The sequence below is a fragment of the Chaetodon trifascialis genome, chromosome 2, assembly GCF_039877785.1.
Source record: "Chaetodon trifascialis isolate fChaTrf1 chromosome 2, fChaTrf1.hap1, whole genome shotgun sequence".
Taxonomy (NCBI): domain Eukaryota; kingdom Metazoa; phylum Chordata; class Actinopteri; order Chaetodontiformes; family Chaetodontidae; genus Chaetodon; species Chaetodon trifascialis.
This window is the reverse complement of record NC_092057.1, coordinates 20695760-20712178: the sequence shown is the minus strand read 5'-3', so window position 1 is coordinate 20712178 and position 16419 is coordinate 20695760. Positions and strand designations below refer to the sequence as shown.

Sequence of the window (16419 nt, the reverse complement as noted above, 5' to 3'; positions counted from 1 at the left end):
TGGTGAAATGACACCTTTAGGTGTGACAAACCTTTACACTCCTCACTTTCACCTTTGACCCCCTGTCATTCTCAGGTGCACCACTCATATTCGTATTGCCGTGGATCACGGTGAAATATCTGTATGAAGATGAGGAGTAAGTGTCTTTTTTATTGTTGCATCAAATGAAAGGCAATTCAGATGTAACAGCTTTTATCTGTTGCCTGTAAGAATTCATATTGTGGTGTGTGAATGTGATCACCCTTTGGATCTAATGAAAAGGTCAAAATCAAAATGATGACAGCAGTGATGAGTTACAATGTAGTGTGTGTGTGTGTGTGTGTGTGTGTGTGTGTGTGTGTGTGTGTGTGTGTGTGTGTGTAGGTGCTGGGAGAGGAATATTAACATGGGATATTGGTGGATCATCCGCTCTCCTATACTGTTTGCTTATCTGGTAAGACAGTATCCGTTTGTCTCAGACCTTCATGTTCTCTGTCCGGCAGTTTACAGTTGAACAATGAGGTGAAGGAAATTCAAGTCCAGAGTGTGCTGGCATGTAATCGAGCTACACACGCACACACACACACACACACACACACACACACGCACGCACACACACACACACACACACACACACACACACACACACACACACACACACACACACACACACACACACTAGCAGACATTCACAAGCTGTGTCTTGGCAGATGCTTGCTGTTATGCTTGTGTATGTGTGCACTCACTGTCCAGTTAGCCACCTAGCTAAGCTAACAAGTTTGCTAACTCACTGATACCTAGCTTGTTAATTCCATGAGTTTTATTTTCCCTCTTCAATAACTTTCTTTTATGGAACAAACTGCAACGGTGAACAAAGTGCCAGGGGGAAGTAAACCAACCAAAAGAGAGAAAATGGAGGGAAGCCTCTGGAGCTACAGTACTATGACTGACGAGCGAGAGCCCAGCGGGCTGATTAGCGAGCTGATAGTTAGCTTGCAGTTGCATCAAGTTTGAAAAGTCTTTCTCTGGCATCATGTGTGCAAACACAACCTAATCATCCCGCCTTATCCTATATACTGTACCATCTTGTTTGTCATGTGATATTTTTATTCCTTTGGGGAATTTTCATTTCTTTTCATGTTCAAAGTTACTTGAGACTGCTTTTGAGCGTTTAGTCTATTTGAAGTTGTTATCCATGCACCCTAAAATGCTGTTCTGTTACCTCAAGTCAGTGAAAAAACTAACTCCACATGTCTTCATCACTGATTGGCTGGAGGTCAGGAAGAAAACAGTGGAGTGAGCAAAAGGTGTGTGGGTGTGAACAGTCTGCTCTCTGCTTTTGTGAAACATATTAATTTGTATGTTTTTCATTTGAGTCAATAACAGTGCCTGGAGTTGATTTTTATAAATAAGAAATCAATAAAAATCCTGAGATAAAACTGGTAACAGCTTCATTATAGTGACAATCTGATTCTGACATCAACATTTATGTCAAATTTATTCCTAAAAAACTACAAGATTAACGTATGTAGCTGGACTGGATCACACACACACACACACACACACACACACACACACACAGGCACAGAGAAATAAGTTGTGCAGCTCCTCATGTGTGTCTTCTGCCCCTTGTTCCCATAAAGGCAAACAAAATTATGGATGAACACACTTATGAGCACAAGTGCACTTTAACAGTAGCAGCCTTTGTGACCTCATGCTAAAGCGTGCATGTGCTCACATGCACACAGAAAATGCTGATAAACCCATACATTTCCTGGACTGTGTAAGTCACACAGTCGGTGCCCTCTGTGGAAAAATTCTCTTTATTGCAATCTCTGAAATAGTTGCTGTACAGTTGTGTAACAGATGTTACATCATATGTCACCCTCCAACAATCCCAAACACAACCCTGCAGTTCAGCTATTATTCACAAACACACACACGCACACCTAAATAAACTGTGTTTGTGTGTGCACTCACTCACGCGCGCACATTCACACAAACATTTTTCAAGACAACATGCACTTTACCAAACTTGGACTGCTAATAACTTGAGTGTCGTAATAATTAATGTTCTCTGTCATCACAGAGGTTCTGCACTGGATCACAATGTGTGTGTGTGTGTGTGTGTGTGTGTGTGTGTGTGTGTGTGTGTGTGTGTGTGTGTCCAGCTCAAATCCCACAGCACACAGAAAGATTCGAGATATTTTAGGGTGTCTGTCTCTCCCTTCCACACAATGTCATCTAAAAATCTACAGAACATGTTTTGCATATTTGTTTGTGTCCATTTAACTTCTCCTCTTATTTCAGATCAACTTCTTCATATTCATCCGAATTATCAAAATCCTGATGTCGAAACTCAGAGCTCATCAGATGAGATACACTGACTACAAGTTCAGGTGAGAGAAGTGTTTCTTGTTCTGAAATACAAAAGGAAAAAGGTGTATGGGGACGTTTGCCGGCCTGGTGGAGGGCAGTTTTTATCTTTAGAGGTTGAAAACAACGACATGTGGACTGGCAACAATGAGCTGAAAGATGCTATGAGGCTCCACAGAGCCGAGAGGAACAGCTGACCTTGGTGATAATTTTCTGTAAATTCATCACTATGAACACCCCCTTTCACATACAAGTAGTCATGTGATCCATTGTTAATACAGAGGCACTGATTCTATGGAAGCCACTCTCTTAGAAATGAACATTTGAATGGTGCCAACCTTGTATTTCATTTCAGAAATAGTTCTTGTGCTGAAGACCATAATCAGGCGTTATATATTTCTCTTGTATATGTCTGCACATAATGTTACTGTTTTGTGATGAGAACTAATGGCTGTCCTTTCTGGTTTATTTAATATCTAATATTTACAACTATTTCTTGTTTCCATTTTCCTCCTTTGGTCCAGATTAGCAAAGTCCACTCTGACTCTCATCCCCCTGCTGGGGATTCACGCCATCCTCTTCACCTTCGTCATCGATGAGTCCGTCCCTAAAGGCTCCATGCTGCGCCTCATCCGCCTCTTCTGTGACCTGCTGTTCAACTCTTTCCAGGTCTATTTCCCATGAAACTCTCTCTTAGTACACTTCCACCCTTTGAACATCATTGTGTTTCTCTGTGTTTTCTCCCACATGTCTTTTTCTCTGTTCTGTGAATGCATTTTTACTCTCAGAATCCATCCATCCATCCATTATCTATACCGCCTATCCCTTTCGGGGTTGCGGGGGGCTGGAGCCTATCCCAGCTACAATGGACGAGAGGCGGGGTACACCCTGAACCGGTCGCCAGCCGATTGCAGGGCCACATTCAAGGACAAACAAACATTCACACTCACACTCACACCTACGGACAATTTAGAGTCATCAATTAACCTAATGAGCATGTTTTTGGTCTGTGGGAGGAGACCCGGAGGAAGCCGGAGTACCCGGAGAGAACCCACGCATGCACGGGAAGAACATGCAAACTTCACACAGAAAGGCCCCGCCTGGCCCGGGGATCGAACCGGCAACCTTCTTGCTGTGAGGCACGCGCACTACCTGCTGCGCCACCGTGCAGCCCACTCTCAGAATCATCTGATCATAATAAGGATATGTGGCTCGATGTGCTCATATGTTCAACCTCTGCACAAATGGAGGAGTAATGGATGAATTGTGTTAGCATTTAAAGTTGTATTGTTGGGTTTTTCTTATATTCATTGTTACTGCAGTGTGTATCTATGAGATCTTACAAACATGCTGGGTGTTGATCCTTCCATATAAAAGATTTGCAAAGATGATTTGTTCCACATTTCCACATTCAATCATGCATTGTATACATCCATGTTTCCCTGCCAGCAGTCTTCTTCTGCCATTGTTGGTGCATTGCCACATATCTTGGTGCATTATCATTGGCAGGAATATGACTCTCACCACTGTTTTCATGCCTGTGCATGATAACGTACTAAACAGCACTACGAGTGCTCAAGAACTCCATGTGGCACCTCTAAACTATACTCGAAAAGACCCACACTTGCATTGGATGTACCCAACCAAGTACTGCTATCAACTGTGTAGGCTGATATAGCCTATGTGTGTGTGCCAAAGAACTCCATTACAAACATGCAGGATAAAGTACCCATACTGATGCATTGGCTGACATACACTCCTGATCAAAATTTTAAGACCAGTCGAAAAATTGCAAGAATTTGCATTTTGCACTGTTGGATCTTAAGAAGGTTCTAAGTAGAGCTTCAAAATGCAAAAAGAAGAAATGGGAGTGAGACAAAAAAAATTAAGTAAGCAATTTATTGCAAACAAGTATTAAACTGAAATAGACTGTTCATCAGCTGATCAAAAGTTTAAGACGACAGCATTTAAAAGCCCAAATCTTCACAAAAATGTGGATTCAGTGTCATTTTCTGTCAGGTATCCACACTGTCATGACCTCCTGATGGCAAAGGAAAAAAAGCTTTTTCTCCTTGAACACGGTTGGATTGTTGAGCTGCATAAGCAAGGCCTCTCGCAGCGTGCCATTGCTGCTGAGGTTGGATGCAGTAAGACAGTCATTTTAAACTTCTTAAAAGATCCTGAGGATTATGGAACAAAAAAGTCAAGTGGTAGACCCAAAAAAATTTCACCGGCCCTGAGCCGGAGGATCCGATTGGCTGTCCGTCAAGACACAGGACAATCCTTGGCCCAAATTAAGCTTGTCACTGGTGCCAACTGCAGTCCCATAACCATCAGACAGCATCTATGAGAGAAGGGTTTTAAGAACAAAAAACGTCTTCAAGGTCCTCGTCTCCTTCAACGGCACAAAATTGATCGTTTGGAGTTTGCACGAGAGCACCAAATATGGGACATTGAAAGGCAGTTGGCTATGTGGAGATGTTGCGGGGGCATCCCTCATGACTGAAGACCATCGTCTGTGTGGTAATGACTGGTTTTTTCAACAGGACAGCGCTGCAGTTCACAATGCCCGCCTGACAAAGGACTTCTTCCAGAGAAATAACATCACTCTTTTGGACCATCCTGTGTGTTCCCCCGATCTAAATCCAAGTGAGAACATTTGGGGTTGGATGGCAAGGGAAGTTTACAAAAATGGACACCAGTTCCAGACAGTGGACGCCCTCCGTGAAGCCATCTTCACCACTTGGAGGAACATTCCTGCTAGACTCCTGGAAACACTAGCATCAAGCATGCCAAAACAAATTTTTGAGGTGATTAACAACAATGGCGCAGCTACTCATTACTGGGTCCTTTTTGAAAATTTTATTTCTATTTGAGGGGGTTTGGGGTTTTTGTTCTGAGATATGGTCTTAAACTTTTGATCAGCTGATGAACAGCCTATTTCAGTTTTTTTGTAATAAATTGCTTACTCAAAATTTTTTTTTTTGTCTCACTCCCATTTCTTCTTTTTGCATTTTGAAGCTCTACTTAGGACCTTCTTAAGATCCAACAGTGCAAAATGTAAATTCTTGCAATTTTTCGACTGATCAGGAGTGTATTTATTGTCATCAAAATGGTCCATGTAATTTATTCTAGAGCAGCTTCACAGTTGAGTCGTCCATTGCATTATGGGAATATGACACCCAATGCAATTGTATGGCTCTTTCATGTTTTTGTAATTGTTTGCCTTTTGGACAACAATGGAGTTCTCCAGCACTGCACAGAGACATGAGTGGTGAGATACTTGTTGATAATGATTGAAACATTAAAGCTGCATCCTTTAATGCACAGTAAGAATTGACCAACGTAAGTTTCTTTTCAAGTATCCGACATGACTGCAATGTTGAACCTTCTGTTTCAGGGCCTGCTGGTTGCCATCCTGTACTGCTTTGTCAACAAAGAGGTGAGACAGATGTGCTTTCATGTGGAGCACCACCTTAATTTAATCTCTGCCGATACTGCAGTTCCTTCCTCTCTCTTTATAGAGAAGATAAATGAGACATTTCTCATCATCAGTGTTTCTATCGCCAGCCTTTATCAGTCCATTATATCTCTAAAAGCTCCATCTTTGTTCTCGTTCCGCTTGATTCTTTTGTCTACAGAGTGGGACGGACATAACATCGTCCATCTGCTAATCTCTAAACTTTTAAATGTAGTCTTTGGCAAGAGACATCCATCTGATGAAGTGCTCGGTGTCTTATCTAATCTTCATCTCAAACCTTCATGTCTCTCTCCTCCTGCTGCTCGCTCTCTGGCATCCCATCATCCTTCAGGTGCAGTCAGAGATGCTGAAAAAGTGGAAGAGGTGGAAGCTGGGTAAGGATATTGATGAGGAGTACCGCCACACCCACAGCCAAACGCCACACATCAAAGGCAGCATAGCCACTGGCAATCTGCCCTATCTCCATGACAACAATGCCAGCGACCCCAGCGGTGACTCACCTCGCCTCAACAAAGCTGACAGAGGGCCCTCGTGCTCCGCCGCACCTGAGGAGAACCGGCGATTGGTCGTCTCCTACAGCAACGGGACGGGGAAAGGCAAGCCCGCCAAAAGCAGACACACCCTGCAGTTCTCGTTCCTGCCACAGAGAGGCGCCACCAGTCATATCAGCACTGCCACAGAGGACATGTGTATGGGGGAGAAGGTGCGATGCCATACGTACCCTCTGGAAGGAGAGGAGACCAATGTCTGAGGACAGCCTGCTCCAAGCAAAAACTGATCACTGATCGCTCGCCAACAACGCAGATCAGGATGGTCACCGCCGCTGAATGATGCCGTGGACACAGTTTTAAACCGACCAGCTGCAAATATTTATTGTTTTATCGGACCTTGAGCAAAAAAGCACCTCTTGACTTCAGACATCAGGAATGATTAAATAAATGAAAGTGAAAGTCTTGTGGTGTCCAGCGTGTAGATATGTGGTTGTACGTATGTGTTTGTGTGTGTGTGTGTGTGTGTGTGTGTGTGTGTGCGTGTGTGTGTGTGTGTACATATGCATATGGAGGACTGCCATTTTGACACCGACCCTGCTCACTTCTGTGCTGCTGTTGCCACTGTGAGTCATGCTTGTGTTGTGTCTGTTTGCAGCGATGGTCGCTCATTTGTGGTACTCTCCTATAAGAACCTTTCAGTGTCAAAGTTGAATTTGTTTTTTGTTTCTTTTGTGGCTTTATGAAACTGAATGTGGACTTCAGCATGTATGGCTCGAGATGTCGTCATGGAGATCACACAGCGTCTGTCCTGCTGAAGCAGAGGATGGATGCTTTGACTGTAATGTATAAGTTATTCTAGATTTTAAATGACCAAAGCAAAACAAGAAAATAATAATATACCATGATGCATTTTACATCTACTGGGAAAATCAGACCCTCAATCCATTCTTTCATGCACATTCCTGTCCTCCTTTTTTGTCCATGCTAACTCCATCCAGATTTTCTGACTGAATGTAAATGAACAAGGAGAACTATGGGTGAAACAACATTTAAGTGTATATATATATGAACAAAAATACATTCTATGTCCACAGTGTGGAGACTTAACTTAAATTCTTTGTGCTCATGCAAACTCAGACTAAAACCTCTTACATGTTAATTGGATCAAAAGCAATTTGGCAAATGTGATTTTTGGTGTTTTACATAAACTGAAATACCTCAAGATCACAATCATTTTACTGGTCCAGTCATTGGCCACACAGCTTTATGTTTTGTTTTGTTTTTTTCAGTTTTACAGAATTCATTAGAGGCAAACACAGAAGATAAAGTCATTTTTCTAAAAACAATATACAATATGTTCAGAGTAGAAACATCCTTTCATATGGCACCTCATTAACAATGGAGGATTAGTATTTACTCGTTTTAGTTATTAGTATTTTTATTTAATATTCTTCCTCTGTACATCGGGTCAGGGCTCATGACGCAGAAAGCAAAATGTGCCACACAGAATCACTTTCATCATTTTGCATTGAGACATTTAGCAAATGAAATCAACAACTGGTGTTTTTAAACAGGATTTAATTGCTGATATTTTCAAGCAATTTCAGTCCGATTGGAGCCAACACAGCTTTTTCACAAAGGGATTCCTCGAGAACATTTTCCTCAAAGAGCACTGTAAGCTGTAAATACTGATAAAGTGAATACTATAAAGAGGGTGGTTGGAGGGATGTATTTCTGTTCTGTGTTTTAGTGTGCAGTTCATGACTAAGTACCTTGAGAAAAGACTCTTGTTTCACTAAACAAGGCTGTACATGTTGTTTTATTTAAAATGTTCCAAGGAGAGTCACAAAGCAAACAATGATATGAGAGAGAGCAAAAAGTTTTATATGAAAAGCCAAATTATTGTGTCTCATATGTTTCTGTGGATGCAATTAAACTAAATTCTGTCAGCAAGCAAGTGTCAGCATATATTGTATCAATTCAACATATGAGACGCTAGTGTTAGAGATAACTGTCATTCCTCTGCAATTACACAAGCACTTTTGACACGTTTGTGACATTAAAACAAAAATATAAGTGACATTTCGTGGTCGCCTTCACTGCAGAAGTGTTCCTGACGAGAACAACATCTTTCAATATCATCTAAACAATGTGACAAATACATTCCTCTGAGTGTGTGTATGTGCATGCATATCATCGTGCAGTTATTTCACATCAGTGTTTGACTGCAAAGCCCATCAGTATCACTCACCACGCATGTTTCCATTGGAGATGACTACAATCTGAAATTAGAAATTAGAGTGACTCATCTGTGTGTTGTTCCACAGAAGATAAGTTGTCAGTGGATGAATTATGCATTGGTCACACACACAATAATGTGTGTGTATGCATGTTTGTTTGTGTTATTGATCTAGAAATCTCTCTGAAAACACCTCCCTCTCTATAAATATATTTACATATAACAAAGAAGAGAAACCACTGGTGGCAGCTCTCTGCATGGCAGGAGAAAGCCAGCAGAGATTATTAGTAAAAGGCGGCTCACGGCGTCTCTCGGGAACAGCTTGACTCTCACTGGATCTAAAGTTCAAACTGCAGAATAATACATTAGCCTCACAGAGGCTAAAAACAGCAAAAAAGAAAAAGAAAACCCAGCCCTCCCGCCCCCATAAATACATAGACATATAGAGACTCACAGACACACACATACGCACACACACCCGCGCACCCATATGGACAAGGCAGGGAATAAGCCACCTTAGGGGTCCATCCACACTGAGAGGGCCCCTGGCCCATGACTAGGGAGCGCTACCCGAGACCACCCCGACCCAGGCAGACAGGAGGCCCCACACCGAGGGTCAGAGGCCCCCAGTTATCCAGGCTAGAACCGTCCCCTCGGCAGCGCCCCCATCAGTAGACCAAGAGCAACTCCCAGTGTGGGGGGCCCCCATGAGGAAACACTGGAGCTAAAAACCAAGGGACTAAGACGTAAACACTGAATGAGATAAAAAATATGTAAATGAAATAAAAAGTAAATAAACATGTCGTTAAAACATGCAACTAAAATAAGATACAAATAAAGATTAAACATGATATGATAAGAAGCCTGATTAAAGGAATGTGATAAATCAAACAAATCAATTGAAAGCCTGATTAAAAAGGTGGGTCTTGAGCCTCTTTTTAAAAACATCAACGTGCGATCAACATCACAAATGTTATATTACAATCGTCGTACTATCTTGTATTTACAGTGCAATTGTTATGTAATATGGGCTTGACATGAGCACTGTGAGAGACTCCAGGCTGCACTGAGAAGCAACTGTTAGGGCTGACTTCAAAATGCAGATTTAGACTTGCCGTGTGTCTAGTTCATTTCATCGTTTGACAATCAGTGCTCAAATTTCCTCTTTGCTTTCAGCAGTCCTGGTAACTTAAAGGGCAGAGAAGCTGTGTTTAGATTCTTAATGAAGCAACCGATTGTTTAATAAGCAACTCAAGGCTAATTCCCTGACATGGAGACAAAAAAGACTCACAATTACAACGACCAAAAGAAGATATTACAAAAACAGATTGCTGATTTTGTGCTGACTGTGCAGGAAACATCTATTTTGGACTGTCATGGTATTCTAACTTCAGGGACGAGCTAATGCTCCTGATGGGCATTCGTGATGTTCCAAGTCTACAGGGAGGATTATGGAAAGTACATTATGCATGCAGAAGGTCACTGAAAACACATTACAGTGGTTGAAAATCTTCCATACATCCTTTGTAAAAGTCCCCCTCTGGATTACTTTGCCAAAAGTCATCTGTGAGTAGCTGATTCAACTAACTGGGGAATTTGTTTGCAGCAATGATGTGACTTTCAACCCAATGCCAAAGGGAATGAAAACATCTAAAATGCAGGTCTTCATTAAATCTCTACGTCATGAGACACAATACCGAAAAGAAAATGCAGCTTGAATTCTGGTCTGTTTGAGCTCCTTTCAGTCCATCTACGTTCCGGCCTTGTTTCTCTCTGGCCTCTCAGTTTCCCTTCTGAGACTACGTGTAGATCATGTTGAGTCCAGCAAATATTCATTCCAATCTCATGAAGAGTATGAAAGCAGAGAGGGAAGCTGTAATTGAAAAGAGAAAAAAGAGATCATCATCACTAGGCGCCATCTTCACAGCAAAATCCACTATAATACTGGATGAATTATTAAATATACAGCATTTTATATTTAGAAGCAAAATCCAGTGTGAGTGTTTCCTGTCCTTTGGTGGCTGGAATTTGGTTTGGAATCACCGGCTTCATCGTCACCTGCGCGCGCGTGTGTTTGGGTGTTGCATTTGCTCCAGGGTTTCTGTCTAAATCCCTGTTTCTTTCTCTCTGGGTCACTAATTCCCAACCGCCTGTGAGTTAAACCTGGATAGGAAGTCGTATACATGCGCCACATGAAGCCAAGGCAAGTTATTTTTGGATCAAGACAAAAACACATCAGAACAATGACAGAAATGACACAGGAGCAGCATGGTGTAGAAATCAATCAGCTGTGACAGGCCTATTGTGGAAAACACTTGAGTCCAAAAACAGGCTGTGTGAGGCTTACCATCCAACAAAAGTGAGGGAAGAGGAAAAACACATCTGGGTAAACAGTGTTTGACAGTGTGTGTGTGTGTGTGTGTGTGTGTGTGTGTGTGTGTGTGTGTGTGTGTGTGTGTGTGTGTGTGTGTGTGTGTGTGTGTGTGTGTGTGTGTGTGTGTGCGCACGCATGTGTGTGTGTTGGTGGGGTGTTGCATAGAAATCACTTCATGAGCACAGCGAACTTTGGTCTGCAATATGAATCAAATGTTTCTATTGCAATATTTATAGTTACTTATAGCACAACCGAAAAGAAAGCTACAGCTAAAGAGGAAGCATGGGTGAGTTATAGTATACAACAGTGTCATCAAAGTTCATTTTAAATAAACGAGCGTCAACCGAGAAGCAAAGGTGTCCATGGATGCAAACTGACAAGTTTGTTTAGCTTTAACATCTCTGTACTCTCTAAAAATTTCAAGGCATCGCCAGCTGTTGATGTCTCTGACTCTCTTTGAGTAAAACACTGGTGATCTAGAATAGCTGGTATCATAAAGGTGGTTAGCACCTGCCTCTGTTAACAATGGAGTCACCATCTACAAGTGGGAGCTGGCTCCAACACAGCTGGGACTCATCACAATCAAGCACAGCATAAAGACTGTGGACTGCAGAGGACTCATTGCCAGGCTGTTTCTGTTGCTTAGTGGTACAGTTGGCTGTTCTTGTGATTCATCCTCTGAGGACCAGAAATTTTTATATCTCATTCCCTGGCTATCCACATAATGGTTGCTGAGGTATTTCAGTCTGCACCAAGGTGGTGGACCAGTAGATTAACACTCCCTTGAGCTGTGCTGCAAGCTTAGATTGATTTAAAACTGTTAAATTTATCAATTTACATTGAGTTAATGTTAATAAAAAATGCAAAAAATGGAGGATTTTACAGTATAGACAACAGGTATAAAGTTAAACAGAATGTTCTCTTAACACTGATTTTCCTGCATGCTACCGCTAAAGAAACAAATTAACAGAATGTTCTCAAAATTGTACTGAATCACAGCAAAAACTTGTCAGAACTCACTCCTTTTTGTCGTAGGCCAGCTTGGTCAGTTGGCACATTGCTTTCTTTAAAGGCCAGCAATGTGTATTTTTACATTCTTGCAACTTGTCGTACCTATTTATAGTAAAATATATGTAGGTGTGTAGGTATATGTAAATATATGGTGTTTTTACATTTTTCCTGTGCCCCAGCAGGTTTTGAACAAGCACAAAGCCTCTGAGAGATGAAGAAATCTGCTTTTTTCAGCCATCTGAGTGCTAGGTGAAGCAGTTTGAACTGTGGACTCAAATTACAGTTGTTTTTTTTGTTCGTTTGTAACACTTGGGCTGTGTTTTGGCTGCTCTGGCTAAGCTTTTGCCATCATCTGTGTTTTCCAGAGTCTGGAGATCCCTAAAGAGCCAACCATATCATACTTCAACAACACTGGTCCTGCAGGCCAAGCGACTGATATAGAACGCAGATGACTGATGGCTCATTAAGCCATATGTAACAACAATAGCAGCAGACAGAGATAGATGTTGATTTCTTCCACACTTGGCTCCGACTTCCATAACCACTGACGACTTGTCAGCTCATCTGCCAGAAAAGTGCCGCTGCTGCACCTCTCTGCACTAAAAGGATTTCTCCTTGGTGCTGCACCACATCCTTCGATCAAACTAACAGTCTCTGTGTCTTTAACACCCTTGCATGACTAGATGAACTGCACTTCTTTTTTCCCCACATATACAGAGACTGAATTTCAATTAGCAAGAGTGAAGAGATCCACATGACATATTCGATTTGATTTTGAACATTGATTGATATGGCTGCTGATTACCCAAATGACAGCATGTGGTGAAGGGATGAGCATGCCGAGCAAGTTAATGAAACAGAATCCGCTCACTTCAGGCTTTAGGCTCTTATAATAAACATCCTGTTGCTGCAGCTTCTGTCCCTGTGAAATACGATTCAGTGTCATATAGCCTGGCCGATACAGCAACAGTTTTACCAGAAATGCATCCAAATTTTCAGTGCGCTGGTACCCTACAGCATACAGCTGGTGCTATTCTATTTTTGATTCACCCCAGCCCCTCAGACCACCTGAGTCCACCACTGCCTAGCTACCCATTACTGACAACTCCCAACTCGTCACATATGGATGCTTGGTCAGGACCCCTTGGCATCACTTTTTAGGGCACTCAGTACTCTTTCAATGTACTTTTTTAATGCGCAGGATAGATTTCTATAGATAGCCTATTCCCACTCTCAACATGTCAAATGATGTAGTATAAAGAGCAATATGTTATGATCTTGTTTTATTTTGGTAGTCTTGTTCCTGTTTTATTTTGGTAGCTTTCCCTTGTGTGTCTTGTTTAATTTACTTCCTGTATGTTTCCCTCTTGTGTGATTGTGTCCACCTGTGTCTGTTTAGTTTCCCTTCTATTTAAGTCTCTGTGTTTCTTTTGTCTTTGTGGGATCATCCCATTGCGTTTGGTTATCTTGTTTCCCGTTCAACTGTGAGTATTCTGGTCTAATCCTTGTTTTACTGGTTTTGTTTGTGGATTTTTTTTTTTTTTTTTTTTGGGGGGGGGGGGGGGGGCCTTACCTTTTGTGTTTTTTGAGATTCTGCCCAGAGTGGATTTTGTTGGCCTTAACTATTGTTTAATACACCTCTTGGACTGCCTTTGCTCAACATCTTCTTTTGTCAGTCTGCACGTTTGGGTTCACTCCTTGTTTTGCTACAACCACCTAACGCAACACAATAAAAGTCCACATTTGGAGGAAGTTGGACAGGTAAAGCACAGGACCTTTACAGGAGACTGGGGTTTGTGTCTCAAGTGAAACCAAAAGTGAATGTTGATTTCTTTTGTAAGAGAAGCACCGTAATGTACTTAACTTACAGTATGTAATGTACATAACTAATATACTTATTTAAACCTAACCATGATCTTTTCCTAAACCTAGCCAAGTATTTTTAGTGCCTAAAACCTAACCAAACCTAACAGTAAATGGTGTATGATATTGTCCTTAAAGCTGCAGTAGGTAACTTGTATAAAAGTTTTTTTTTTTTTTTTGTCATATTTGCTAAAACTGTCCCTATGCCCAGACAGCAGTACGGTATATGAAACATGTAGTCTGTGGGGGAAAAAAATGGCTCCATTGGTCCCACCTACTGCTCCTACTGCGATTTGCAAGAATCCACTGCGCCCGACACAAAACAACCAATCAGAGCCAGAGGAGCATCTGGAGGAGTGTCTGACATCTGTCAATCATTACTCACACACGCTGCGAACCTCCCCCTCCCTCCGCTCATGCTGCTGCTCAGTCAAACAGCTCTGTGAGTGGCATCTAGTGAAAGCTATGGCGGAGCAACAGCCACCCACAAAGCAGAGTTAGCTTGTTTCCGATGCTAAGGCTAACGTTACTGGTTGTCACAACAGTCGCCGCAGGGAGGAGGGGCTTGGAGGCAGGGCATGAGTGCAGCAGTGAGGGAGTGGGAGTGACGTGGAACTTGTGTTGGTTCAAATATTCAGGCTAAGTGTGCTCTGTTCTCGATCTTACATGCTACAGCTTTAACAAGCTTTATTTTGAAATTGGACATTGCTAACAGGACTTTGAATAGTTATTTATCAGTTAGTTATTGTCGCTAACTTGACTGCAGACTCACCTTAATACTCTTTTTTACTACAGAAAGTCTAGTTTGGTCTAAAAATACACAAATATTTCAAATATAGATGAGGTTTGGATGAATTTGAAGTTTATGCAACACATATGCCATTCATTTTTCAAACCACACAATGATTTTGACCATTTAGCTCTCATTCTGTCTCTGGCCTTCTCTTTTAAGAGCGTGCCCATGTTTGCTGAGATGCCTTGTGTGTAGGACAAACACATCTACGAATCTAAAAACCACCCATGATAATTCAGACCTCTGATTCAGAGTGAAAACAGAACCCTCTGAGCTCAGAGCAGATCTTATGTGATTATGTACAAATTGAACTAGATGTACTGTTTTGGCAAATTTAACACATTAGTTTATTCAAGGTAATGACAGTTTAGTCGTGTGTGTGTGTGTGTGGGGGGGGGGGTGTTAAGGGTCAGGGTGAAGCTGAGACATGTTGTGGTTGGAGTTCGGCTCGGGCTCACACTCCAGTGTTTTTGCATCTTATCATCCCAACATATCCCTCTATATGTGGATAGAGGAAATTCCATTCATTAACATGCAAAGCCATATTTGGTACGGATGCGATCTGAATTTCAAAGAGTAGCAGTCTGAGCTCAGATTCCCACAAGGACCCTTTGACGGCATCAGAGCTGCCGGCTCTTCTGACCTTACACAGTTTTATTAGGAACAGTGAAGAAACAGAGCAGGGACCAAAGAAAAAAATCTGATTCTGTTGGAGGAGACAAGGTGTCAACAGAAAGAAGAGTTTCTGCATTTGCAAGCAAGTATTGTCCTTCTTTTACTTCTGAAGTCTCTGGAGGGAAAAGTTTGATGCTTTGTTAAATAAGCATGTGAACATGAAGCTGCAGGAAACAGCTGGTTGTCCTAGCCTAGCTTAAAGACTGGAAACAGCGCTATCTAAAGGTTAGAAAATCCACCTACCAGCACCTTTAAAGTGTAAAAATCATTTGGTGTTGGGTTGGATTATTTCTGACTTCCCAGTGTCTCCATTAGTTGCCAGGCAACTGCTGTTTCACACACACACACACACACACACACACACACACACACACACACACACACACACACACACACACACACACACACACACACACACGCACACACACACACACACAATCATCTGCCAACAAACTGTGTTTACTGTAAACAGTTTTGCAAAGTGTTCCTGAGTCCATGTAGTAATCTCCTTTATCCAATCATGTGTTCACAAAGTGGTGAACCTCTCTCCATCTTTGCTCATGAACGAGTCTTTCCAGGATGTCCCTTTCATACCCAATCATTAAACTATCACCTGTTACCAATGAACCGGTTTACCTGTGGAATGTTCCAAACAGGTGTTTCTGGAGCATTCCACTACTTTCCCAGTCTTTAGTTGCTAATGTCCCAACTTGTTTGAAACATGTTGCTGCATCAAATTCAGAATAAGCAGATATTTACAAAAATCAATGAAGCTTATGAGCTCAAACATTAAATATATAGATATGCCATCACATTCAGGTTTATTTATGTTTTACACAGTGTCTGAAGTATTATGGAATCAGGGTTGTAGTATTGCTGTTTTGCTTTTGACACCCTTTAAGCCCTAGACCATCATAATTTAAACATCATGGCTTGAGTCCATGGCTGAGTCAAGCCACTCAGATGTAGATTTTATATACCAACAAATGATTCTTTAACCCAGAACGCTTCATTGAGACAAACACAATGAGGGACAGCTTTGACTTGCAGACAGAAGTGTCATAAATGTGTCAAGAAGGAACATGGGATGGAACAAACAAGCAGACCAAGCAAGGTGCAGTTCAGTGAATGTGGCAA

The 16419-nt window shown here is 41.8% G+C and overlaps 1 protein-coding gene across 2 annotated transcripts in view; it reads left to right on the top strand.

The window, feature by feature from the left end:
- The window catches only part of gcgrb (glucagon receptor b), a 45668-nt gene extending 37385 nt beyond the window's left edge, over positions 1-8283 (top strand). The window contains exons 8-13 of one of the 2 annotated variants that reach the window (XM_070990651.1): positions 76-136; positions 364-433; positions 2290-2378; positions 2880-3024; positions 5756-5797; positions 6168-8283. In XM_070990651.1, the coding sequence (XP_070846752.1) occupies positions 76-136; positions 364-433; positions 2290-2378; positions 2880-3024; positions 5756-5797; positions 6168-6587 (827 nt within the window). In that variant the 3' untranslated portion in view covers positions 6588-8283. The remainder of the gene's footprint in view (positions 1-75; positions 137-363; positions 434-2289; positions 2379-2879; positions 3025-5755; positions 5798-6167) is intronic. The other variant, XM_070990644.1, reaches the window with a different exon arrangement.
- The last annotated feature ends 8136 nt before the right edge of the window (positions 8284-16419 follow it).